The sequence below is a fragment of the Malassezia vespertilionis genome, chromosome 3, assembly GCF_029542925.1.
Source record: "Malassezia vespertilionis chromosome 3, complete sequence".
Taxonomy (NCBI): Eukaryota; Fungi; Basidiomycota; class Malasseziomycetes; order Malasseziales; family Malasseziaceae; genus Malassezia; species Malassezia vespertilionis.
The window spans coordinates 111,628-134,882 of NC_079249.1; the positions used below are offsets into that span (position 1 = coordinate 111,628).

Consider the following 23,255-nt stretch of genomic DNA (forward strand, 5'->3'; position numbering starts at 1 on the left):
ACACGGTTATGTAATCATTTTTAGACTTGAAACTACTCTGTGTCGTAACCCGCCTATTTTTTAAAACTTAGCCTTAGCATCTCCTCGCACGTCAACCTACGATGGGTGTGCGAAAACGACATTTTGCGGATAGGGAGAACGATCCAGGGCTATCTAATATTCATGATTGTGCTACTGAAAGCGAGGGATGTGTGACCCCGATCGAGAATTGCACTGATCGTATCCATCTTCACCATGACCACTCAGATGGCGATGTGTTGCCGAGCAATATGGATGCTGAACATACCGATGCATCGTGCAATGACAAAATGAGCGACTACGAGAGTGAGGCAGGTGGTTCTCATGAGTTGCATAAGCAAACGTCTGCCCCCGATGTTCCAACACGCAAAGCAGCAGTGACCGCCACGGGATGGACATCGCTCTTGAAAGAGGTTGGCGCTACGGCAGGCGGCATGACGCTTGCTGTGAGTTTTGAGAGCAGGAAAAGTTTAAAATATTGCATTACCTGGCTCCAGTATGCGATTGCGCATAAAGAGCATCGCATTGCTATGTTACGCGCATTAATTGACGAAATGCGCCAGGACAAGCACAGATTTGTCACACCGGTGGTGCAGCAACTCATACAAATTCAGGCGGATATTACCAATATTATTCGCTCTGTAATCACTGTAGCGAGTCGCTATGCGAGTGATGCCCTCCCCGAGTATGCGTTTAAACTTGTACGCCATTTTTTTCTGAGTTTGCCGGAACGTTGGACGGCCCGCTACCATGCTTTAGAGATTACTGTGCCACAAATGCCACGGAGCCTACCAACGTCACCGCCTCATGTTGACGCGGATGCTGGCAAGCATGTAGCAGAGCATGCAAACTCAAAGATGAAGGACAATGCGGATGCAGAAATGCGCCCTTTGCACGACAGGTCCGGCTCGGTGAGCATGGCTAACGGGGAGGCACATAATGAAGATGTTTTTGATGAAGACAACCCTAATTTGCGATACGAACGCGCTGCTACCAAGATTTTAACACTTGCCGTGGAGTCACTGGATATTGTATCGAACGTGGCACAAGTATTCCGGGACGTTGTAAATCGCGCGGACTCATGGGCAGACCGCTTCCACCTTACCCGACCCGTCGATACGAACTTGGAGGACATGACCATGCCAGGCGAAGCGGGAGAAGGCCGATCCAAACTGCCCATGTTTAGCGAGTTGCCCAAAGACTCACTACAAAAGTCTATGCATGTGGACGATGATGCCGAGGAGCAACGTATTCACCCGTCGAAAAGGTCGCGCCACGATACCACACACCCTTGACAGTGCATCCTTTACATGTTTGTTGCTAACAGCGGTGAATACGACAACCTGTATCTAACAATGTGTTTACATAACGTGTGTTTGTACCATAGCCCCTGTATTGTTTATTTTCCTTAAACCCTTGTTCCCGTTCCTTGACGGATTTCAAAATTTTCCCAATGTTTTTTGCGCCTTGCGACCCCAGGACGCCATAGCACGCTTGTGAAAGTGGAGGTGTCTGTCACGTGTTGCGGACGAATTTTTTGTCGCATGAGCCGCTGCAGCGCTCCATTGCACCATGGGACGCCGTGCTAAGAACAAGCAAGCAGCGCCTTTACCTTTAAGGGAGAACTCCGATGTCAATGAGAGGAAGCACAAGAGTAGTCTTGGTAAAGCGAATGGCACAGTGCGCAAGGCTGGCAAACCGCTTCCACAAAAGATGCTTGCGGGCAAGCCGAAAGCTGCGGCTCCAGGAAAGAAGGCCGCGCCCAAGCGAGTAGCTGAGGAGGAGCCTGAACTGGTTGAAGAGGATGCGAGTTTCTCTTTCGATGAGTACGAGGAAGACGAAGAAGCGATGGATCTTCCGGATGATGAGTACGACGAAGATGACAGCGCAGAAGACGTCTCTGAACACGGGGAGATTGAGGACGATGTTCAAGAAGCGCCTACAGAAGACTCGATGGCGGGGATATTTGCGTCGCTTGGGCTTCCGCGCGACGGAAAAAAACTGACTGAGCGCCAAAAGAAAAAGGTGCTCGCAGAGGCAGAGCGTCTGGAAGAGCTGCTGAAGAGCTCTGGCCACCAAGTCAAAAATAATGGGGATGGTGACGAAAAAAAATCTGATGAGGATGAGGACGAGGACGATGGTGCCGATGACCTTGAGAATGAGAACAGTGACTTGCCGTCAGATGAATACGACGAGGAAGCGTCCGATACCGACGACGGCGATATGTCTGCAGATGAGCAGTCCGGCTTTCTTCTTCCTACTCTCGAAGAAGAGGAAGAAGAAGAACGAGCCCCGCTAGACCTCCAACTTATCCAAATGCGCATCCGCGAGGTAGTTGGTATTCTGGGTGACATGGCCCGACTTGGAGAGCCAGGACGTTCGCGTGCCGACTACTTTGACCGCCTTACAAAAGATGTGCAAAAATACTATGGCTACAATGAGTACCTTGCCACCATGTTCCTAGAGCTCTTCCCTCCAGACGAGGCGATTGAATTTTTCGAAGCAAACGAAGTGCCTCGTCCTGTAACTATCCGAGTCAATACACTTCGCACGCATCGCCGCGATCTTGCGCAAAAGCTGATCAACAAAGGCGTGAGTCTTGAGCCAGTGGGGCCCTGGTCAAAAGTCGGCCTTCAAATTTTCGAGAGCCCAGTCCCCATCGGCGCGACTCCAGAATACCTGGTCGGCGACTACATGCTTCAGGCAGTCTCCTCTTTCTTGCCGTGTGTTTCATTGGCGCCGCAGCCCAACGAGCGCATTTTGGACATGGCAAGTGCACCTGGTGGCAAAGTCACCTACCTCTCTGCATTGATGCAAAACACAGGCTGTATCTTTGCCAACGACAGCAGCAAGGCACGCATCAAAAGTCTTACGGCGAATATATCTCGTATGGGCTGTCGTAATATTGTGGTATGCAACTACGACGGGCGTCAGTTTCCCAAGGTCATCGGCGGCTTTGACCGCGTTATGCTCGACTCGCCATGCTCCGGCACCGGCGTCATTAGCAAAGACCCGAGCGTGAAAAGCAGCAAGTCTAAGCGCGATTTTATTCTGCTCACCCAGCTACAAAAACAGCTCATTTTGTGTGCAATCGACAGTGTGAACCCCAAATCCGAAACGGGGGGCTACGTTGTGTACAGTACATGCTCAGTGATGGTGGATGAGAACGAGGATGTGATAGAATATGCGCTGCACAAACGTCCCAATGTGCGAATTGTTCCCACCGGCATCGACTTTGGCCGCGACGGCTTCAAGTCGTTCCGCGGCAGGAAATTCAACGAAAAAATGAGTTTGTCACGGCGCGTTTTTCCCCATGCTCACAATTTGGACGGCTTTTTTGTGTGCAAGCTCAAGGTGGAGCCCATCAACAAGAGCGCTGTACGCCGCGAAGAACCGCAAAACTTTGTCCAAGAAGCACAAGCGCGCAATTCATCCGCGTCGCTCTTTGATGCAGAAGAGGACGAAGCAATTATTCAGCGCGCGCGCGAGCGAGGCATAAAGAAGCGAAAGCTATAGTGGGTATATGTACTACTCGATAGTGTTACCATGATGCATCGAACCGCTGGATTACCCTGCTCGCGTCCTCGGCGTCTTTCTGTGCGCGCTTACGCTTGAAAAAGATTGGGCAGTCCTGGTTCGAACACAAGACGTCCTGTGACAGCGACCCCTGGCAGCGCTGACAGCATGTCCAGAGCCGACTAAACTCGACTTCCATCGACGACGCACGCATGAGCTTTTCCAAATACAGTTCCGTCTCACGAGGCTTACAGTTCTTGCACACCGCTGTGTTCTGGTCCTTGAGCGGCGTACGGCAGCCGAGGCATTGCACCGTTCTCACCGCAAACTTCATCAGTGCACCTACATTTGACGTAGCAATTTGCAGCACACGCGTGTGTTCGCCGTTGAGCAATGAGCTAGCGCGCGGACCCAAAATCGGCTCGAAAATGCGCAGAAGAGGTTTAGAAAGCTGGTTGTCGAGGTAATAGCGCGTGTCGATGGGAATATTGTGCTCTAGCGCATACAGCGGGTCCTCAGACTTTTCGTACGCCGCACTGCCCTTACTTCCTTTTACGATCACGTACGCAACACGATCACCAAGCGCCGGCGCGGAGCCTGCATCGCGCTTTCGCATGCGTTCTGCCAGTTCAACGTGTGCCTGCTTTGCAGCGTAGTCCGTCTTGGCGAGTGCCTTGGAAATGACCAGTTGGGACATGTCGACTTTGTTCTGCAACAGATCGGAAATGACTTCCTTCACATACGCTTCTGCGCCGCGCACGTCGCGGTCGATGAGCATCTTTTTCAAGCAGGTCTCGATCATCGTACGGACAAGACGGCAATTGTCGCGACGCACCGTTTCGATACCCTTGGTATCCATCTTGTCAAACTTGTCGGGGTTGGTCCAGTAAAGGCCTGCGTATCGCTTCTTGTTGATCAAAAGGTAGGGAAAGTAGACCTTTTCAAATTCAAGCCGGATGGGATCCACAAACGCTTGGGATACGAGCGTTGCTGCCTCGGCTCCGAGCTCCATCGCTGTTCGCAAGTCGGATACGCCAAACTTGACCATGACCGAGTCCGTATCGCCGTAAATGACCACTGCATTGTGATCGTACCCATTAGCCACAGTGTAATGCCCTTCCACACGCCGTTTTGTCTCTTCAATCATTTGTCGGCCAAATGCGGTGACGCTCATCGAGATTTCCAGGCAGGGAAGCCGTCCGACCGTGGCTCCGGTAAAGCCATACACGGAGTTTGCACTCACTTTAAGCGCCAATTGTCGGCCGTCCAGTACCGCACGGCGAAGTGGGTCCGTTTCTTTTTTCAAGTCGGCACGCGCCGCCTTGCGCGCTGCAAGCAAGTTTTCCAATACCTCGGGCAGGAGACCCTTGCGCCGAGCTTTTGTGACGAAATAATTGTTGTTGGGTGTAATGACATAGTCCTTTCCCTCGACCAAATGCAGGCGCTCGATGGATTGCTTGTCAAGCAGTGTAGTGTAACAGAGGTTGTGTGCCATCATAATAGAGGGGTACAGCGAGGCAAAATCAAGCGTGGTAATGGGCTTGTCATAGTACCCTTGTTTGGGCTCCAGAACAGTGGCGCCTTCGTACTGTTCGTCGCCATTATCGCCTTTGTACGATGGTATTAAGTAGCCATCGTCACGCGCCTTGCGGAAAAGCTGTGATACGACCTTAATCTGCTGGCCACGACTGAGCAAATAGTTGAACGGCACGCCTGTAACGCGCGCCATCTCTGTGTAGTTGATAAAACACATGAGCTTGTCCATAAGACGCTGCGGTAAATACGCGTCTTTTAAGCAGTACACGGCAAGACGACGACGCGCCTCCGGCCCGGCATTCTGCAGCTCGGTAATAAGCGAGTGGTGCACGTCCTCTTTCTGCTCTTTCAAAAACTCGAAGGAAACCGAGTTGAGCGAGTAGCTGCGGAGTTTGTAGTCGCGCTGCATGACTTGCAGCATGTCCAGCTGCAGTCTTCCCTGCAACTCCGTGTGCTTGGAATCGCGAGTGCCGTATGCCTTGGAAGAAAAGCGCGTTTCCTTGATCTCGGTGCGCACATTTCGCTCGCGGCCCAAGTAGGGAAACTTGGTCGCCTTTAGTGCCTTGGACCGGTCCATGAGGTACGGAAAGTCAAAGTTGGACGTGTTGTAGCCGATAATCAAGTCTGGGTCCGCACGCTGGACAAAGTCGGTCCATGCCTCGAGCATTTCCAGTTCGTCATCAAAAGACATAACGTGACAGCCCACAATGTGCGATGTGGCGCCGAGTGTAAAGATATTTTTCACAAACGGCGTCAGCTCGCCTTGGCGCGTAACCATATTGGCAATCTGAATCACGGGATCAATGTTTGGGTCGGGAAAGATGCCTTTGCGCCCAGCGCACTCAATATCAAAGCTCAGTATGCGTAACGGGGCCATTTTCAGCCATTCGCCAACAGGTGCGTGCGAAACGACACCGTCGGGCCTGCAGTCAATCTCGATCTGGCAGCGCGACACGCATGCATTGGCACCACGAATGGTGTATTGTCCAGCAGAAATCCGGACCCAGTTCATACCCACAATTGCGTGGTCAATCATGAAGCGCAGGGAGTACGCCACATTATCAAACGAAACGCTTGGCTCGCCCACGACAAACAAGTCGCGGAAGGAAAGCTCGCCACGCTCAAATGCGCCTCGAACACGCGGAAGCGTGCGCAAATCCGAGATGGTCACCTTGATAAACGCGACATTCTCCGGCCCGGTATATTGCAAAAGATTTTTTTTGCTCTCCAGCGACACGTCGGTAACCGCCTCGCCGCCAAAAGTGGTATTCAGGTAGTTTTTAAAGTCGATACATGCCCCGGGGGTGAAGCCGCGCGGCGCATACACGTAAAAGTACGGCAAAAAGCCGTGAACGTGCACAAGCACAGAGTAGCCTTCTTGTGTCACGCCATACATGCGGATCTCGGGAGTTGCCATGGGCTGCTGCAATTCTTCCACATCAATCTGCTGGAATACCACATCGTCCGTATTGCCGTCCAAGCGCTTCATCGGCGGACGACCCCAATTTGCGGAAGGATCTGCTGTTAGTCGTCACAGAGACGACACGTACCGAGCGCCAATTCATTGGCGGTAGCGTCCAGCTCCGCCAATGTATCGGTGAACGACCCTGCTTCCACATCCAGCTTGCGCTTCTTCGCCAACTGGACACTGTCCGGTTGCATAGCGTGAAGGCCAACAAGTGCGTTTCTATTTGACGCGTCGCGCCGCGTGCCACGCGTAACAAGTGCCACGTGGCTGTGGTGATCGGGAAGCGAAAGAATCGAACGCTTCGTCCGCGAATCGATTGCCACTGTCGGTGCTCACGTCGATGATTCCAACGCGATTCCATCTTCAGCGTTCCTGGATAGCAAATAGGAGTGGTGCTTTGCTTAGGCAAGCACCGCTTACGGTGCCGCGCCGTGCCGTCTTGCGGCAAACGGCTCAACGTATGCATTTACGCACCAGCAGCGCAGCGTTGCTTCCGCGCAACAAAAATTCGTCAAGTCTGTCGAATGATGGCGAGGAAAGCGGAGAGAAAGACAGCGAGAATGATGGCGCTGATGATGAAAAGAAGTCACCAAAGGAGCGCAAGCGCGAGGATGTCTCCAAGGGGATGTCAACCGCGAGTGCAAAGGATGCGGGGGATATGACGAAGTCGGGCAGCGGAGCGGACGACAGCGATGGAAAGAACGGCCGGTCATCGCGCGAGTCCTCTTCCTTGCTCGTATCTCGGACTACTGTTCCAAGCGTATACCCACAAGTCCTTGCGCTGCCCATCACTAGGCGTCCCCTTTTTCCCGGATTCTACAAGGCTGTTGTGATCAAAAACCCACAAGTGTGCGCCGCGATAAAAGAAGCGCTTAAGCGCGGCCAGCCGTATGTAGGCGCATTTCTTCTGAAAGACGAAGAGGAAGATTCGGACGTGATTACGAATCTGGATAAGGTGCATCGCGTCGGTGTATTTGCACAAATTACGAGCATCTTTCCCGCGCAGTCCGGAAAGTCGGATGGAAAAGAGGAAGAAGAAGGAATCACAGCGGTTCTTTACCCACACCGCCGCATTTCAATTGACGAGCTGATCACACCCATGGGCAAGGGAATGGATGAAGTCAAAGTCGAAGAAATTAAATCTGTGCAAGAGGATGGCAAGGAAGCCAGCATTGACAAAAGCGATATCGAGCGCAAAGAGGAGGTCACATTGGAAGAGATGCCGTCGCACACACCCCCTTTTCCCACGTCGTTCTTGCACAAGTACGATGTATCGCTTGTGAACGTGTCCAATTTGTACATTGACCCGTATGACCGCAAACCGAACCAGTATATCCGTGCGGTCATGTCCGAACTGATCAGTGTCTTTAAAGACATTGCCAACTTGAACCCCCTGTTCCGCGATCAGATTGCCAATTTCAGTATTTCGCAAGGAGCAGGAAACGTTTTTGAGGAACCCGAAAAGCTCGCCGACTTTGCAGCGGCCGTTTCTAGCAGCGAATTGGACGAGCTGCAGGCCGTACTCCAGTCGATGAATGTCGAAGACAGGTTGCAGAAAGCGCTGCTTGTGCTGAAAAAAGAGCTTATGAATGCACAGCTCCAGAGCAAGATTAGCAAAGATGTGGAGAACAAGATTCAAAAGCGACAGCGTGAATACTACCTCATGGAGCAGCTCAAAGGCATCAAGAAGGAACTTGGCATCGAGACTGACGGAAAAGACAAGCTCGTCGAAAAGTTTAAAGAAAAAGCGTCGCAGCTGCGCATGCCAGAAGCTGCGCGCAAGGTATTTGACGAAGAGCTAAGCAAGCTACAAGGTCTAGAGCCTGCTGCAAGTGAATTTAACATTACGCGGGGCTATCTTGAGTGGCTTACCAACATTCCCTGGGGAGTGTACACGCCAGAGAATTTCTCCATCGCCCATGCAAAACATGTTTTAGACGAGGATCACTTTGGCCTGACCGATGTCAAGGACCGTATTTTGGAGTTCCTTGCCATTGGAAAACTTCGCGGCTCGGTACAAGGAAAAATCATTCTTTTGGTTGGCCCTCCGGGTGTGGGCAAAACATCCATTGGAAAGTCCATTGCCCGCGCGCTGGACCGCCAATTTTTCCGCTTCAGTGTGGGAGGTTTGAACGATGTGGCCGAGATCAAAGGCCACCGCCGCACCTACGTTGGCGCCATGCCAGGTAAAGCAATCCAGGCACTGAAAAAGGTGGGCACGGAAAACCCATTGGTTCTCATCGATGAAGTAGACAAGGTCGGGCGCGGTTGGAATGGCGACCCTTCTTCTGCGCTGCTAGAAATGCTGGATCCAGAGCAGAATCCCTCGTTTATGGACCATTACATGGACGTAGCTGTGGACCTTTCGCGCGTGTTGTTTGTCTGCACTGCTAACACGCTCGAGACCATTACCCAGCCGCTGCTGGACCGCATGGAAGTGATTGAAGTGTCGTCTTACACCGCCGAAGAAAAGCGCTTTATCGCACGCGACTACCTTGCACCGCAAGCCAAAACGAACTCGGGTCTTGAGAATGTCGACATCACGCTGCCAGATGCTTCGATTGACTTTTTAATTCGTCGCTATGCGCGAGAGAGCGGTGTGCGTGGCTTGCGAAAGTTGCTGGAAAAGGTGTACCGCAAGGTTGCGTTTGACATTGTCAAGGAGCACGGCGACGACGATGTACCGCTTGAGGCCATTGCGGAACAGGCGTCTGACAGCTCGGCATTTGGTGCCCAGGAGACGAGCGAAGCGCCCAAAGTCACCACACAGCCACGCGAGCCTATGAAGGTGCCGGCGTCGGTCCAGTTTGTTATTGATGAAGACATGATTCGCAAGTTCCTCGGACCTGCTCTATACCACAAGGACCGCTTGTACACGCATTCGATGCCTGCAGGTGTCGCACTGGGTCTTGGATACCTTGGCAATGGCGCTGGCAGCTTGATGCCCATTGAAACATCTTTGATGCCCGGCAAAGGCCACTTGCAGCTCACCGGCAAACTCGGTGATGTGATCAAGGAAAGTGCTTCGATTGCGCTCAGCTGGATTAAGGCGCATGCACACGAGCTTGGAATTACGAAAGGATTTGACCACAACTTGCTGGAAAACCGCGACGTGCACCTGCACATGCCCGAGGGCGCCGTCGGCAAAGAAGGACCGTCGGCAGGTGTAGCGTTTGTGTCTAGCTTGATCAGTCTCTTGTCAAATCGTGAGCTGTCCACGACCCTGGCCATGACTGGAGAAGTGTCGCTGCGTGGCATGGTACTTCCCGTTGGTGGCTTGAAGGAGAAGCTCCTCGCGGCACACCGCGCGGGGATTACCAAGGTCATTTTGCCCGCGCAGAATAGGCCAAGCGTCGAGGCCGACGTGCCCAAGTCCGTTCTCGACGACATTGACGTGCATTATGTTACCAACATTTGGTCTGCAGTGGAAATCGCTTTTGGTGCAGGACCGTGGAGCGAGAAGGCCAAGGATTGGAGCGCGCGCGAAACGGTCGACGACGCGATTGCATAGTGCCATAGTACCAGGGTTGCCCGATTCGCCCGATTCTGCCTCGTGGCCCGCGGGAGGTGCTCACAGTGTCGCGCTTCACCTTTGTACTGCGCGAGTATGTCGTTTCTGCACCAGCATGATGGCGCTGAATATGAAGGCACTCAACCACGGCGGGGTTCCAGATTGTTGGGGTCCCTAAGTCGGTTTGGGATCCGCCGACGGCGCAGTAGCAGTGCACATTCGTTGCGTCGTACCGACAGTTTCGACGACGCTTCCAGCGCAAACGAGCGGCGCAGCTCCATGGACTCGGAGCACCGCCCCCCCTTTTCAGATAATGCGCAGCACAGCCCAACACAGGGTGATGACGACGACGACATGGCGAGTGTCGTATCCAGCGAAGACGAGTCGGTCCTGTGCTCCGACGAGGAAGACGATGCGGAGCAGGGCGAGGCGACCGACTTTGACCTAGAGACGCTCAAGAATACGCTGCACAATGCACATTCTTTATGCTTGGATGCAGGCTGGCCCAAGACCGACATTACCAACTACGAAGACGATGACCTAATGGATCCTGCCGCCGACGAATTCCAAACGGCGCCCAATATCGTCTACTCGCGCAACGACAAGGAAGTGGTGAGCCAGCGCAATTTGTACGAATCGTCCGGTCTGCCCGAATCGATATCTGGGCGGCCGCGGCTGAGCACGATCGGGCCGACCTTTGAGCGGAATCGGTGCACAGTGACGATGATTTACGGCGACTATTACTACTGTGCCAAACACGCCAAGCGGCGCAAGCGGTATGTAATTGCCAGCGATGGAAGCGAAGGCTCGCAATACGCAATTAACTGGGCGATGGGAGCTGTGCTGCGTGACGGCGACGAAACACTGATTGTGTCGGTCATGGAGACCGATTCAAAACTCGATGCTCTACACGACAACGCAGAGGAGGTCGGTGGTCTCACTATGAACCAGCGGATCCGCGAAGATATGGCTATCTTTCTGGCGAACCAGGCCTATGTCTTGTTGCAGCGCTCGTGCCTGGGTGTCAAAGTTTCTTGCCAGGCCATCCACGCCCACAATGCGCGCCACATGCTTTTGGATCTGATTGACTTTTACGCTCCAACAATGGTCATTGTGGGCAGCCGCGGTATGCATACGATCCGTGGTATGCTTGGGAGTATGAGCCATTACTTGGTTCAGAAAAGCTCGGTGCCTGTGATGGTTGCACACAACAAACTGCAGCTCCCGCTCTTGCCCCGTGGCAAGGCAGCCGTTGTCAACAATGTGCGTATGCGCCATACGCGTCTCGATCAGGCTGTCACGGAAAAGTCGAGCAATGTTGCGGACCGCGGCGATGAAGAAGAGGCGAAGGACGAAAAAGAGAGCGGTACTGACCGTCACCGCAAAGAAGACGAGCGATTAAACCGACTGAACCGCAAGAGTCTGGAGCGCCGCAACAAGCACGCTACCGAGTCGTATACCCAGGAAAAGAACCAAGGGGCACTAGAAAACCAAGCTGCGTCCCTTGCTATAGAATAGCGCGACGTTCTTTTCCTCCCATGTACATAATTACTACCGATAATGGAGCATTACATCATCTATTCTCTCTCTGTCTCTGCGCGGGGTGCCTCTTGGGCCTCGGCGGCCGGTGCATAGTCGGTGATTTCCTTCGACTTGGATTCCTTTTTGTCGTTTTCCTCGTCTTGCGTGGGTATCGTATTTTGCAAGTGCCTCAAAAACGTCGATGCCTCTTGTGCGTTTGCGAGCTTGATTGCGAAATAATGGGGTCCGTCTTCCTCTATGGCTGCCAGACGAACGAACTTGTCCTGTTCCACGCGTGGATGCATACCCGAGAAAAGCTTTACATTCAAGATGAGCTTGAGCACAGCGTCGGAACGCATCACAAGACGCGCTGCGTCTGCACGATCGCCCGTTGTGCGCAGGTTAATTTTCAAATTGCCCGTGCCGCGCTCCTTCCAAGACTGATCTTTACCTAAAGCATACAGCTTAACACGCGATGAATACACGGTGCTTTCTCCCTCCTCTCCCGTCGTCTGCTCTGCGGTTGGCTTTTGTATAGAGCGCTTGCGCACGATAAAATCTTCTGGCAGGATGTCTTTCGATAGCGATGGAATTTCGCCACCCTCCTCTTTTGACCAGCTTGTCAAAGAAGATCCTGCAGCAGCCTCTGCTTTTTCGGACAATGCAGTTGTCGCCTTGGCCTCGGAGCGCTTGTTCGATGCAAACGCGCCAAAACCAAGACTCGCGCCCCCCGCAGACCCATCTTTCGTGCGCTGCGTCGCAGACGCAAAAGGATTTGCCGCGGTGACAAATGATGCAAACGTAGCTTGCGGCTGGGGCGTTACATGCTCGGCGCGCGCTTTTTTCGGCGCACCATCTACCGAAGGGCGGCCATCCTTGGCGTCCGGAACCGGCGCTGCTTCTTCGCTTTCTTCGCGCTCACGCTTGCGGCTCGGAGACAAGGGATGTGCTGCATCACTTTTTGACTCGTTTGACTGTGAACGGTCAGGTGTTGGTGTACGTGCGCGCTGCTCCCCGCTCATCCCTAGCGTCGTGGCGAAATGCCCAGTGCGCGCTCGGCCGGCCGTGCGCGCATTAATCACGTGCTAGTGGACTGCGTGCCGGCGTGACTGATTGGTGTCACCGTAGTCCTGCGCACCTTTCTCGTGTCCCTGGCCATGGGTGAGGGCAAAGCCAAAGGGTATCCTCTGCGAGGAACCCAGCCCAATATGCCACAACAAATATCATTAGCAGATTGCTATGCCCAATCGGGCACGACAGATCCGCAAGGCGCGCTCATGTACCTCGTCTCAATGTACAATGAAATGTCGATGGAGTACGCCACGTTCCTGCAGACTGTGAGCACAGAGGCACAGGGTGTCAATGAGCCGGTCGGATTAGGACTGGATTGCATTGCGCAGAACTCAGCTGAGGCGGCGGGCTCGCGATTCCGTATCCTGCGTCGTCGCAGTACGCGTAGTGTCCGCGAACCTTTGTCCGTGCTCTCCAAAAGCCCTGGAAGTTCATCGAGTGGCACGGTTGCAACGCCACAATTTGTGCATCACCACAACGATAGCGCTTCGAGCACCTCTACCGCTGACCCCGGCAGCGAACCGAGTGCACCCAAGCGCGACGGGTTCAACTTTTTGGGCCATATGACGCTTCCTCGCGCACTTACCAACATGGAACTTTCCCGGCCTCGATCGCCTAATTTGTTGGGAATAAGTGCATCACCTAAGCTTTGGCGCAAAGGTAGTAATACATCGCTGGCGCAGCGCACGATGGATTCGCCGTCCAAACTCAATAATGCAAATGCAGCTGCGCCAACTTCGCCTCGCGCGCTGCACCGCCCTGCTGCTGTACCGGCAAAGCCCAATGTTGTTGCACCTTTAAGCCCACGGGCACTTCATTTGCACGATGCATCGCGTGTATCGCATTTGGAGCATGATCGGTTGTATTACGCCGGTATTCATGTCATGGGCTCGTGGGTGTCGAATGGCGAAATCGTTTTGCGTATAAGAATCCAGCCGGCAGCAGCAGCAATGGATGGTACTGTTCCGCCTGTCTATGTGATTGAAAAGAGAAGCGCAGATTTGGTGAATTTGTATGACCGCGTCATGACCAGGGCGCAAGGCCTGGCCGATGGGAGTGCACAAAAGATCCGACCCCTGGAGCCAAACATGTTCCAAGGCCCCTTCAATCCTTGGCGTTTGATACAGCGCAATACTGCAGTCGATACACTAATATGCGCGTTGCAGCGTCTGCCTGTATGGTACGACGATATATTCGGCCACTTTTTCCGCACCAATGAAGTGCCAAGCGCGTCGACACCGATGCGACAAGCATACTTGCTACAAAAAACCAATACAGAAGATGCGTGGGCGTTTAAACTTTGTACACTGCAACAGCATGTTCTGAAGATTTGCGATGCACACCAGCCAGAGCACCGAAACACAATTCAACTACAGCAGGCACGCATATGGTACCAAATGGAAGACGTGCGCGAATCTGACCTGGGTGGTACGAATATTAAATGCCCGCTTTTGGTTGTACAGTATATGAAGCAGAGCAGTGGAGCGAGCCCATCGGTTTGTCAAATAACGTTTACGATGGAAAGCGCTGAAATGCTCAGCGAATGGCATGCTGCACTGTTGAGCGAGGTTCAGTCGGACAAGCACTCGCCCTCTTTTAACCCTAGGGATATGGTCAGCACACCCGAACCGAAACTGCAACTTTTGCCTGGATTCTTGCAAAGTAGGGACGCAGAGACGGGGGGAAAGCTGCAGTCGATTGCTCGATCACTGCCTGATAGGAGCGGTTCCACATCGCCGACGCTTTACCAACCTGGCTACGAGGCGAACCGATTTATTCATGGTCTGAGCGGCCTTTTCCGTGCAGGTGTAGTACCAGAAAATGCCACTTTGCCGCATGCATCTCCATCGGCCCCCGATCGACGGCGATTTTGGCATGGGTTCCTTGGCTTTGGCCATATGTATAATAATGCGAACGACGATGCATTTTCTGCGTACAGCGAGCAATGCATATTTGGTATGCCACTGCATGCGGTTGTGCAAGTGTTTGGTCATGCGTCGGGCGATACATGCTCTTCTCCCATTCCCGTCGTAGTTTTCCGCTGCGTCGAATACTTGGAAAGTGGCACGCGCCTCTTTGAAGAAGGCATTTATCGCATCAGTGGAAGCTCCCTCGCTGTCAAGGCATTGTGCGAACGTTTCAATATGGGCGACGATGTGGATCTCAACGGCGTCGCGGACTCATCTGACTTGAACAAAACACTACACAGAGATCCGCATATTGTAAGCAGTGTGCTGAAAACCTACCTTCGCCAATTGCCGGAGAATATTTGCACGCTCCCGCTACTCCCTGAGCTTATATCGACTGCAGAACTGCATGATGGGACAGAGCGTGCACAATCGTTACGTGGTGTAATATCTCGTTTACCCCCAGAAAATTACGCACTGCTTCGCTTCCTCATGCACCATTTTCATCATGTAAGCGCAGCTGCTGAGCAGAACAAGATGAACATTCAGAACCTTGCCATTGTTTTCAGCCCAACGTTGAACATCCCGACAAACTTGCTGACGATATTGATGGCTGATTATCCATCAATTTTTGAATCATATGTGCCACACACTACCCAGGAATCGGCACATTTGCTATAATCGTGCCGGTACAAATTGCGCGAAACACAGCGAAGCGTTTCGCTTGCCATGCGAAAGACGCCCGCTCCTCTCAAAACGAAGCGTTCCTCAGAACTACTAATCAGCGCTAGTTTTTTCAATACGAGGTTGGCTGTGTCGCCTTCTATTGTTGCATTGATTGCAACTTTACTTACGCGCTGGACACATTTGTGCGCATCACAATACATTCTTTATAGCATAGGTTGAAGTAATCTAGTATTTCACGACAGCCTAGTCGATTGTGGAGGTCGCTCTTTTTGCTCGTTCCGATCATGTCGACGCTGTACGTCACAGAGCCGCCAACAGAAGGCAAGATTGTCTTGCACACGACCAAGGGCGAAATCGAAATAGAGCTTTGGTCAAAAGAAGCGCCGAAAGCGTGCCGAAATGCTATTGCATTAGCTCTGGAAGGGTACTATGACAACCAGCTCTGGCATCGGATCGTCCCTGGATTTATTATACAGACGGGCGACCCGACTGGGACAGGAACGGGTGGTATGTCTACTGCATGGAATTGTTGATAAAAGGTGAATCCATTTATGGCGAGTCATTTGCCGATGAGCTGCATCAGCGCCTGCGATTTAATCGGCGTGGTTTGGTTGCGATGGCGAATGCTGGTACACGCAACACGAATGATAGCCAGTTTTTTGTACGTCAGCCGTTGCTAATAGCAGATCACATTGGATGCAGCACCTGAGCTGCAAAACAAGCATACCATATTTGGCCGCGTCGTCGGGCCAACGATTTATAATGCACTTGCGCTGGCAGAAGTGGAAATGTCTCGTACGGTGCCGGACAGGCCCGTGTATCCACCTAAGCTTTTCCGTGTAGATGTGCTGCATAACCCATTTTCAGATCTTGTGCCGCGCACTACTCGCGAGGAGCGTGAAAAAGAGGAAAAGGTACGCAACGAATGGGCTGCGAAAGGAAGCGAGACAGCTCGCGACGCCAAGAAACGAAAAAAAAATACCTCTTTGCTGAGCTTTGGCGATGAAGAGGACGTTATGCTGGAGACTCCACGCAGTGCTCGCAAACCTATTAGCAGCCATGATTTGCTTGACGATAAAAAGCTCAGCAAGCAGAGTGTAAAAACTGTGCGCAAGTCGAGCGAGCCACAGCACGTTTCCAAAGCCGCGCCTGTTTTCGTGGTGGCCCCTGAGCGTAAGCAGGAAAAAGTTGAGGAAATGGAGCGCGCGGAAGCCCCGATTTTCCAGAGTGCACGCCAAGAGACGCAGCCTGTACGTGATGCGCAGCCGAAAGGTCGCGATCTGCTCGCTTCTTTTGCCCAGCAGTATCGCCAAGCATCCAGTAAAAAAGGCGAATCGCAAACACTTTCACACTTGGACAAGTTTAGGAAACGCATACGGGACGACATACCCGATGCCAATGAGCGTGAATACGGCGCAAGTGACGAGGAGGATATTGCAGAAAGCGACGTGAGTTGGCGGAAGCATCGGTATGTTGCGAGAAAGCGATTTATATTAGTTTCGATTCTGGCGGTGTTCCCTTGACGGGATCTATGCAAAGGTTTACAATGGATGACTACACCGTGGTGGATTCTAGGGATACCAAAAATGATGTGGCCGCGTCGCTTGGCTTTGGCGGGAGCCGTGCTGTACTAGAATATGAATCCAAGGCCAAGGAAGAAAGGGTAAAGCAGCAAGGGCGGCGAGGCCGTGACTGGACCTAGTTTTGTACATTAAGTAATCCAACCCATTTTCCTTGCTTGTCGCACGCATAGACTTGATGGAACTATGTGCGCAGATGGATCCAATAGTACCTGGCTAACCACACCGAACGAGCTGTTTACCTTTCCTCCTGGCACAGTTCGCCGCATTAGTGACATTGAGGAAGAGGTGCGTGCCGTCGCAAACCAACCGCTAGCTTTTCTTACTCTACACAATGCGCCAATGTGCTTCGGATCACCAGCCTGGACTAGGGTTTATGAACAGCAAGTCTGACACGCTGGACCTGCATTTTGATCTGGGTTCCATCTCTGAAAGTAAAAAGCGTGCACGGCGACGTCGTGAAATCCATCTCTCGCTGAGCCAAAATGTAGGTACACTGCAGTTCTTATACAGACCACGTCACTGCGCTCAGCAAAAGGCGACACAGGTAGCGTTGTCTGGCAGTCCAGTATCTTTCTACTTACACACTGTCTCCGCCAGTTTTGGGACCCACCCTCCGATCCGAATGACGTGTACTTATTCCAGCCAGACCGGTTTCGCGACCGCAACATTCTTGAACTTGGTGCGGGCACAGGCATCTTTCCCGTCGGTCTTTTCGCGGATCCGCAATGGCTTCAGGGCAAAGTCCACTGGATCGCTACAGATCAAGAAGAAAACATGCCGCTTTTGCAAAAAAAATATCCAGGCCTCCATATCTCCAACGGAGCGTGTGCATCTCGAAACGAAAGAGCTCGATTGGTACTCGCTGCTAGCCCCTCTTTCAGCGCACACAAAGAACAGGATCCTCCAGCATGTACTGGCATCCTTCCATGGTCCTCATCAAACGTCTATGGTCTATCCCGATCTCATTTTATGCATCGATTGTGTATACAACCCCGCATTGCACTCGGCGCTCCTATCGACCATCGACGCATGCCAAGCACCACACAAAACAGTGATCCTCGTCGTTCTCCAGCTGCGTGAGGTGGAAAATCTGCGCGAATTTCTGGAAGCATGGGCCGCGCATGGCATGTATGAACTGTACTCGCTGTGCAACGCCGCGCTTCCATCCACCATGCACCAAGGCTACGCCGTGTTCCTTGGCTGGAGCACAGCGTCGGCCGAATAAGGTTGCGTCGAGTCGCGTTCGGTGCGCGTTTCCACTCGCCATGTCTTCGATGCGACTTTTTGTGCGCCGCAACCCAGCGTACCCATTGGCAAAGCTGCCCACGCGCGGGAGCAGCCATGCTGCGGGCTATGATCTGTACGCATGTGAGGATGCCACGGTTCCCAAACACGGCCGTGCCGTTGTCCAAACTGGCATTTCTATCGCCGTTCCTGAAGGACATTACGGACGCGTCGCGCCGCGTAGCGGCCTGGCCGTGAAGGGTGGTATTGACGTAGGTGCCGGTGTTGTTGATTCCGACTACCGTGGCCTTCTCGGTGTGGTCCTGTTCAACTTTGGGACCGAGGACTTTCAGTGTACGTGATTCTTCCTTCTCACACAGTCCATGCCGGCGACCGCATTGCGCAGCTCGTGATTGAAAAAATTTCCACGCCCGAGGTGGAAGAGGTGGATGTGTGTACCGCGGTGAAGCTTACCCCAGTCCCTCGACGAGACAGCACGTGGTGCTGGCGGCTTTGGCTCCACCGGTGGGTTCAAGTCGGGCTAGAGGTAGATAGATGTGTTCAAACGTGCTATGTTATTTGATATCCCACCAAGGATAAAGTTATCAAGAGTTACCTACTATAAAGCCAATACATGAGTCCAATAAACGCGGTCAATGAGAGCTGTCCGCACAGATTCCCAAAAATGAGCCAGCATTTAAGGCGTCAGGGGCGTGACAATTAGCGGCATACGGATACCTTCTGCTTTCTGGCCGTCCACAAACGCGCGGCGGACAACCTGTTGGCGTTGGACCAAGTCCCAGCCGGGAACAACCTCAAACTTAAAGTTGAGCAAGAGGTGGGCAAGAATCACCTGCGTCTCCATCACGGCCAGCTGCTTGCCGACGCACGAGCGAGGGCCAGTGAGGAAAGCAAATGTGTGGCCCGGAGGCATCTTGGCGCCAGCAACCGAAGACGGCAGGTTGTCCCATCGGTCCGGATTGAACTTGTCGGCATCTTCACCCCAAATGTCCTTGGACATCTGAATGACATTGAGCGGGATAAAAAGTTCGTGGCCCTTGGGGATCACAATCGAGTTAAAAGTGCCTTTGCCATCAGCACGCTTGTAAGAACGCGACAAGGGAACGACGTCGTCCTTCATCGCCACACGCACGGTACTGGGCACAGAAGGAAGCATGCGCACTGTCTCCTTGACGACATTGTCAAGGAGAGGAAGCGCGGCAACGTCGCGGAGAGGCTGGTACTCGTAAATAGCCTGTTCTTCCTCTGACAGAAGATCCATCTCGCTCTTCTCCTTTGCAACGGCGTCCCGAAGTTCCATGCGAAGGCGATCCTGAACCTCGGGGTGCATGGCCAGCAGCCAAAGCGCCCATGTGTTTTGAGTAGCAGTAGTTTCGTGGCCAGCAATAATCAGTGTCGTCATCTGACCCATGAGCTCTTCGTTCGACATGCGCTCAGATGGCTTCAGGCCCGTGGCCATGTTCGCACGAACCATGCGCGAAATCAGCGACTTGGGCTTCAAAACGTCAGAGTCATCAAAGCCTTCCTTGCCCATATGCGCGTTCTCATCGAGAATCTCTTGACGCATGCGATCCACAATGGCTTTGGCGTGCTCGCGCACGACTCGCTGAGAGTACTGCAGCTGCTCGTTACGCTTGCTGGGCAAGTGGCGTAGCCACTGCAAACCAGGCTTCTCGGCAAGAATCAAAAAGATAGCCTGCATGAGGTCAAGGTCAAGAATGGCGCCAATCAAAGTGTTCATCGCGGCAGCAAGAGGGTGATCCTTGCCGCGCTCAAGCGAATCAAAGTCTGCGCTAAACCCGACCTCACCGATAATGTCGAGCGTGGAGCGGGAAAGCCAAAAGAGAGTGTCGATAATAGCCGAGTTGGAGTCTTTAAGAGGAAATTTGCGGTCAGGTTCAGTCATACCCGTGATCTGTGTGTCTTCCGGAATCTTGCCGGCACGGCGAGCAATCTCCTGGTCTGCAACATGATGCATTTTTTTCACAAGCAAGTGTGCATGCTTGTGGATAACAGGGTAAAAGTCCTTGACAACACCCGGCGCAAAGGCAGGCGCAATAATCTTGCGCTGGCGGCGGTGTGCCTCGCCCTCAATCGATACCAAGCCTTGGCCAAGCGCTGCAGTCAAGAAAGCACTAGTGTATTCCGGCTTAGGATACTGGTAAGCCTTCGCAGGGCTCAGCACATGTACGAGCGCCTTGGGATCAGCGAGCAACACGCGCTGGACAAAAAACATGTGACGGTAGCGGTACACGGGACCAAGCTTGTTCATCCACTCCACGTGCTGTTCGCCAGGAGCAACACTCTTGATCGCGCGGAAATCGCCAAAAATAAACGCAAGAGGATCGCTAGTCTTTACCTTGGGAATAAACTTCCAGTTGTTGAACCACTCGCCAATCGTCATGCGGTAAAAGGCACCGAAAACCTGGTTCAGCAGGAACAAAGCCACCAATGCGGCCGCGATGCCTACAATCCCGGCCACAACTTTGCCAGCAGTGAGCAAAAGCGGATAAGAGTTCATAAAATCCATGGCTGTGAAGGTGACGGGAACGAAACAACCGGGGCAGAGAGAAAAAGACTCGGCTGCCTGGCATGACTAAATAGCTTTCGCGGCGTTCACCGCGCGTCGAGATGGCGCACGCCCTGTAGCGCTTTCTACGCAACATGGATTGGTTTTTGCGCATGCAGCACATGTAATTGGCGCAAAGTAATTTGCGAATTTTTACATCGTCCTGCACCTTGGATTATCTTTCGACGAATAGCGGCTCAACAATTGAACATCATCTGATGTCGCTTGCCAAGCCCATAGCACTGCCCTGGCAGCCTGTAATTTTGTCACGTGTCTGCTTATGACTGAGCAGACTGTTCCTCCAATAAAACGATTCGCTGATAAGTCATTAAGACAAGTCAATAAAGTCTTTTGATCCTTGTCTGTGTCCAATAATACTCTGTTATGTGACAAAGAGGAGACGTGCACAGTTGCTACTCTGGTCCCTGCATCCGCGATAAGCGCAACGTTTGTGAAATGATTGGGTGAATGCCAATCCGAAGACCCGCACTAAGCAACTGATGACTGTGATATGCGAGTTATCATGACAGATTAAGCGTGTGCAGACTGCGTTTTAAGGTACAATGCAATAAAGTAGCGTGCTAGGTCGGACCCGAGTGATAGTGTGTATGTAGAAAAAGGGTTTTAAAAGCCCCCTCACAAGCACGACAACAGCGCCGAATTTGCTACGTGTACCATGAAAAGGATTTTCATTATTTCCAACCCTGCAACTGGTCAACTCAACCCGGTTTTGCCGGTGGTAGAAGAGCTTGTTGCCCGCGGAAACCAGGTTGTGCTGTTATCCGCCACGAGCGCGTTTGGAAAAATACAAAAAATGCAAGCGCGGCTCGATATCGTTCCACAGGCAGAGCCCACTCCTTCAGAAAAGACATTGGCAAATCTGCCGCTTGTTTTTTACTGCTTAGGCGACGGTAAGAGCCTTGCCGATTACACGAGTGAGGCTTTCAAAGACCCCGAACGCTTCCACAGGGTGGGTAGATCGAAACCCGGCGAGATTTGGGGCTGGCTCCAAGCCTTTACGGAGCTGGTTCCACCAAGCTCAGAAGACTACAACGCACTTGTTTTTAGAATCCGTGATCTTATCGGAGAGCATAACCCTGACATGATCATCACCGACAACTTCAGTCCTTTTGCTGTCGACGGTGTGCGCCTCAGCAAGCGGCGGTTTATTGCGACATCCCCCGGAGCTGCGTCCGCAGTTGCCAGTAATATTAGCATTTGGAAAACACCGATGCCGATGAGTGGAGCGCGCACCAACGCTTCGGGTCTCTTTACTATCATGGCCAACTTGTACTTTGCTGTTCTCTGGCTCAAATTTGCACTTTTTCATGCATGGCCTAAGGAGCGTCGGCGGTTTCGCCACGAAGTGCTGGGACTTGAACCGCTTGACATTATTTGCGACTCGGTCATGACGCCCACACCCGGTATGCTTCCCGCGCAAGTGGCTACGATTTCCTTTAATGTGGCGAACATGGACTTTTATCCCCCTTCTGCATACGACAAAAGCGTATATTTTGTTGGGCCTTCGTACAGCCGCAAAACTGATACACAGAGCATCACTGTACGCAAGAACAGCATGTGCACCAACACCCCTGTTTCTGCAAAGTGTAGTCCGTTTCTCTCGCCAAGCTCCGTTGCGTCGACGCCGACGGTTGCGGACCTCTCCTTGGAAAAGGAGATGTTGCAGTTGCACTCCCTCACAGATTCCGCAGACCCCATCAAGGCATGGCTGGACAAGGCTTACTGTGACAACAAACGTGTCTTGTACATCAATATGGGGAGCATTTTTTATTACACGCGCAAAGACCACGACAACATAGTCGAAGCCATGAAGCTTTTGCACGACAGGTTCCCCAGTGTGTTGGTCTTGTGGAAGATTCCAAATTTGCCGTACGACTCGCAACCTCTTCCATCGACTGATGAAGCGCAGCTCCCTTTATATATTCGACGCGAAGAATGGCTGCAAAGTGTCGAGACAGTCCTCGAGCACCCTGCGCTCGCTGTTTGCATGCACCATGGCGGAGGCAACTCTTATAATGAGGCGGTCTACTTCGGTGTGCCTCAATTTTGTGTCTCGCAGTGGGTCGATACACATGACATTGCGTCGTATATCCAGCACTCGGGCGTCGGTCTGTGGGCAGACAAATCGCCCATGTTTGACCCTGAGGATATGTGTGAGAAGCTGGTGAGACTTTTGGAAGACAAAGATGACGTATTCCGCAACGCAACCTTGTCTTGGCGACTCCGTGCCATGCAGGCTGGCGGTGCAAGTGCCGCTGCAAACATTGTTGAGGCTTACATGGACATGTACAGCGAACGCCGGAATGAGCCTGTGGCTTTGTAAAAGCTCAAAAATTGCGTTTATTTAAATAGCCTGTCCAAATCGCGCACCGTAGATGCATTATCCGCAATAACGAAGTATTTTACTGTATACCACTATATTCCCGAGACCTGCCATGGGTGCATTGACATTGATGAGATTTGCCCGATCCCCAGAAATCGGTCGTTTACACGCTAATATGCAACGCTGCGGTCAGCGGTGCGCCACAATTGTACATACATCACGTAACTGCACAAAGAATTCCACAGGGGAGCATATGTCAGTATCTCATTCGCAAATGCA

At 52.5% G+C, this 23,255-nt stretch overlaps 10 protein-coding genes across 10 annotated transcripts; 7 read left to right on the forward strand and 3 right to left on the reverse strand.

The window, feature by feature from the left end:
* Positions 1-101: 101 nt before the first annotated feature.
* OPI1 (transcriptional regulator opi1) lies at positions 102-1,313 on the forward strand (the record flags this gene model as incomplete). The annotated part of the gene is made up of 2 exons (XM_056206373.1): positions 102-105; positions 247-1,313. 2 exons carry the CDS (start codon positions 102-104, stop codon positions 1,311-1,313), a joined length of 1,071 nt encoding a protein of 356 aa, XP_056062348.1.
* A 277-nt stretch (positions 1,314-1,590) lies between these two features.
* Positions 1,591-3,534, forward strand: NOP2 (25S rRNA (cytosine(2870)-C(5))-methyltransferase; the record flags this gene model as incomplete). Its single annotated transcript, XM_056206374.1, has 1 exon — positions 1,591-3,534. One exon carries the CDS (start codon positions 1,591-1,593, stop codon positions 3,532-3,534), a length of 1,944 nt encoding a protein of 647 aa, XP_056062349.1.
* A 25-nt stretch (positions 3,535-3,559) lies between these two features.
* POL3 (DNA-directed DNA polymerase) lies at positions 3,560-6,732 on the reverse strand (the record flags this gene model as incomplete). Its single annotated transcript, XM_056206375.1, has 2 exons — positions 3,560-6,588; positions 6,621-6,732. The coding sequence occupies 2 exons, from the start codon at positions 6,730-6,732 to the stop codon at positions 3,560-3,562; spliced, it is 3,141 nt and encodes a 1,046-aa protein (XP_056062350.1).
* Positions 6,733-6,998: 266 nt separating this feature from the next.
* On the forward strand, positions 6,999-10,049 carry PIM1 (endopeptidase La; the record flags this gene model as incomplete). Its single annotated transcript, XM_056206376.1, has 1 exon — positions 6,999-10,049. One exon carries the CDS (start codon positions 6,999-7,001, stop codon positions 10,047-10,049), a length of 3,051 nt encoding a protein of 1,016 aa, XP_056062351.1.
* A 279-nt stretch (positions 10,050-10,328) lies between these two features.
* MVES1_001533 (uncharacterized protein) lies at positions 10,329-11,567 on the forward strand (the record flags this gene model as incomplete). Its single annotated transcript, XM_056206377.1, has 1 exon — positions 10,329-11,567. The coding sequence occupies one exon, from the start codon at positions 10,329-10,331 to the stop codon at positions 11,565-11,567; it is 1,239 nt and encodes a 412-aa protein (XP_056062352.1).
* A 59-nt stretch (positions 11,568-11,626) lies between these two features.
* Positions 11,627-12,592, reverse strand: MVES1_001534 (uncharacterized protein; the record flags this gene model as incomplete). The annotated part of the gene is made up of 1 exon (XM_056206378.1): positions 11,627-12,592. The coding sequence occupies one exon, from the start codon at positions 12,590-12,592 to the stop codon at positions 11,627-11,629; it is 966 nt and encodes a 321-aa protein (XP_056062353.1).
* Positions 12,593-12,778: 186 nt separating this feature from the next.
* Positions 12,779-15,229, forward strand: BEM3_1 (Rho GTPase activating protein; the record flags this gene model as incomplete). Its single annotated transcript, XM_056206379.1, has 1 exon — positions 12,779-15,229. One exon carries the CDS (start codon positions 12,779-12,781, stop codon positions 15,227-15,229), a length of 2,451 nt encoding a protein of 816 aa, XP_056062354.1.
* A 290-nt stretch (positions 15,230-15,519) lies between these two features.
* CWC27 (peptidylprolyl isomerase) lies at positions 15,520-18,043 on the forward strand (the record flags this gene model as incomplete). The annotated part of the gene is made up of 7 exons (XM_056206380.1): positions 15,520-15,742; positions 15,775-15,896; positions 15,919-16,703; positions 17,088-17,103; positions 17,177-17,302; positions 17,329-17,644; positions 17,871-18,043. 7 exons carry the CDS (start codon positions 15,520-15,522, stop codon positions 18,041-18,043), a joined length of 1,761 nt encoding a protein of 586 aa, XP_056062355.1.
* A 696-nt stretch (positions 18,044-18,739) lies between these two features.
* On the reverse strand, positions 18,740-20,593 carry MVES1_001537 (uncharacterized protein; the record flags this gene model as incomplete). The annotated part of the gene is made up of 1 exon (XM_056206381.1): positions 18,740-20,593. The coding sequence occupies one exon, from the start codon at positions 20,591-20,593 to the stop codon at positions 18,740-18,742; it is 1,854 nt and encodes a 617-aa protein (XP_056062356.1).
* A 715-nt stretch (positions 20,594-21,308) lies between these two features.
* Positions 21,309-22,976, forward strand: MVES1_001538 (uncharacterized protein; the record flags this gene model as incomplete). The annotated part of the gene is made up of 1 exon (XM_056206382.1): positions 21,309-22,976. The coding sequence occupies one exon, from the start codon at positions 21,309-21,311 to the stop codon at positions 22,974-22,976; it is 1,668 nt and encodes a 555-aa protein (XP_056062357.1).
* Between the last annotated feature and the right edge of the window lie 279 nt (positions 22,977-23,255).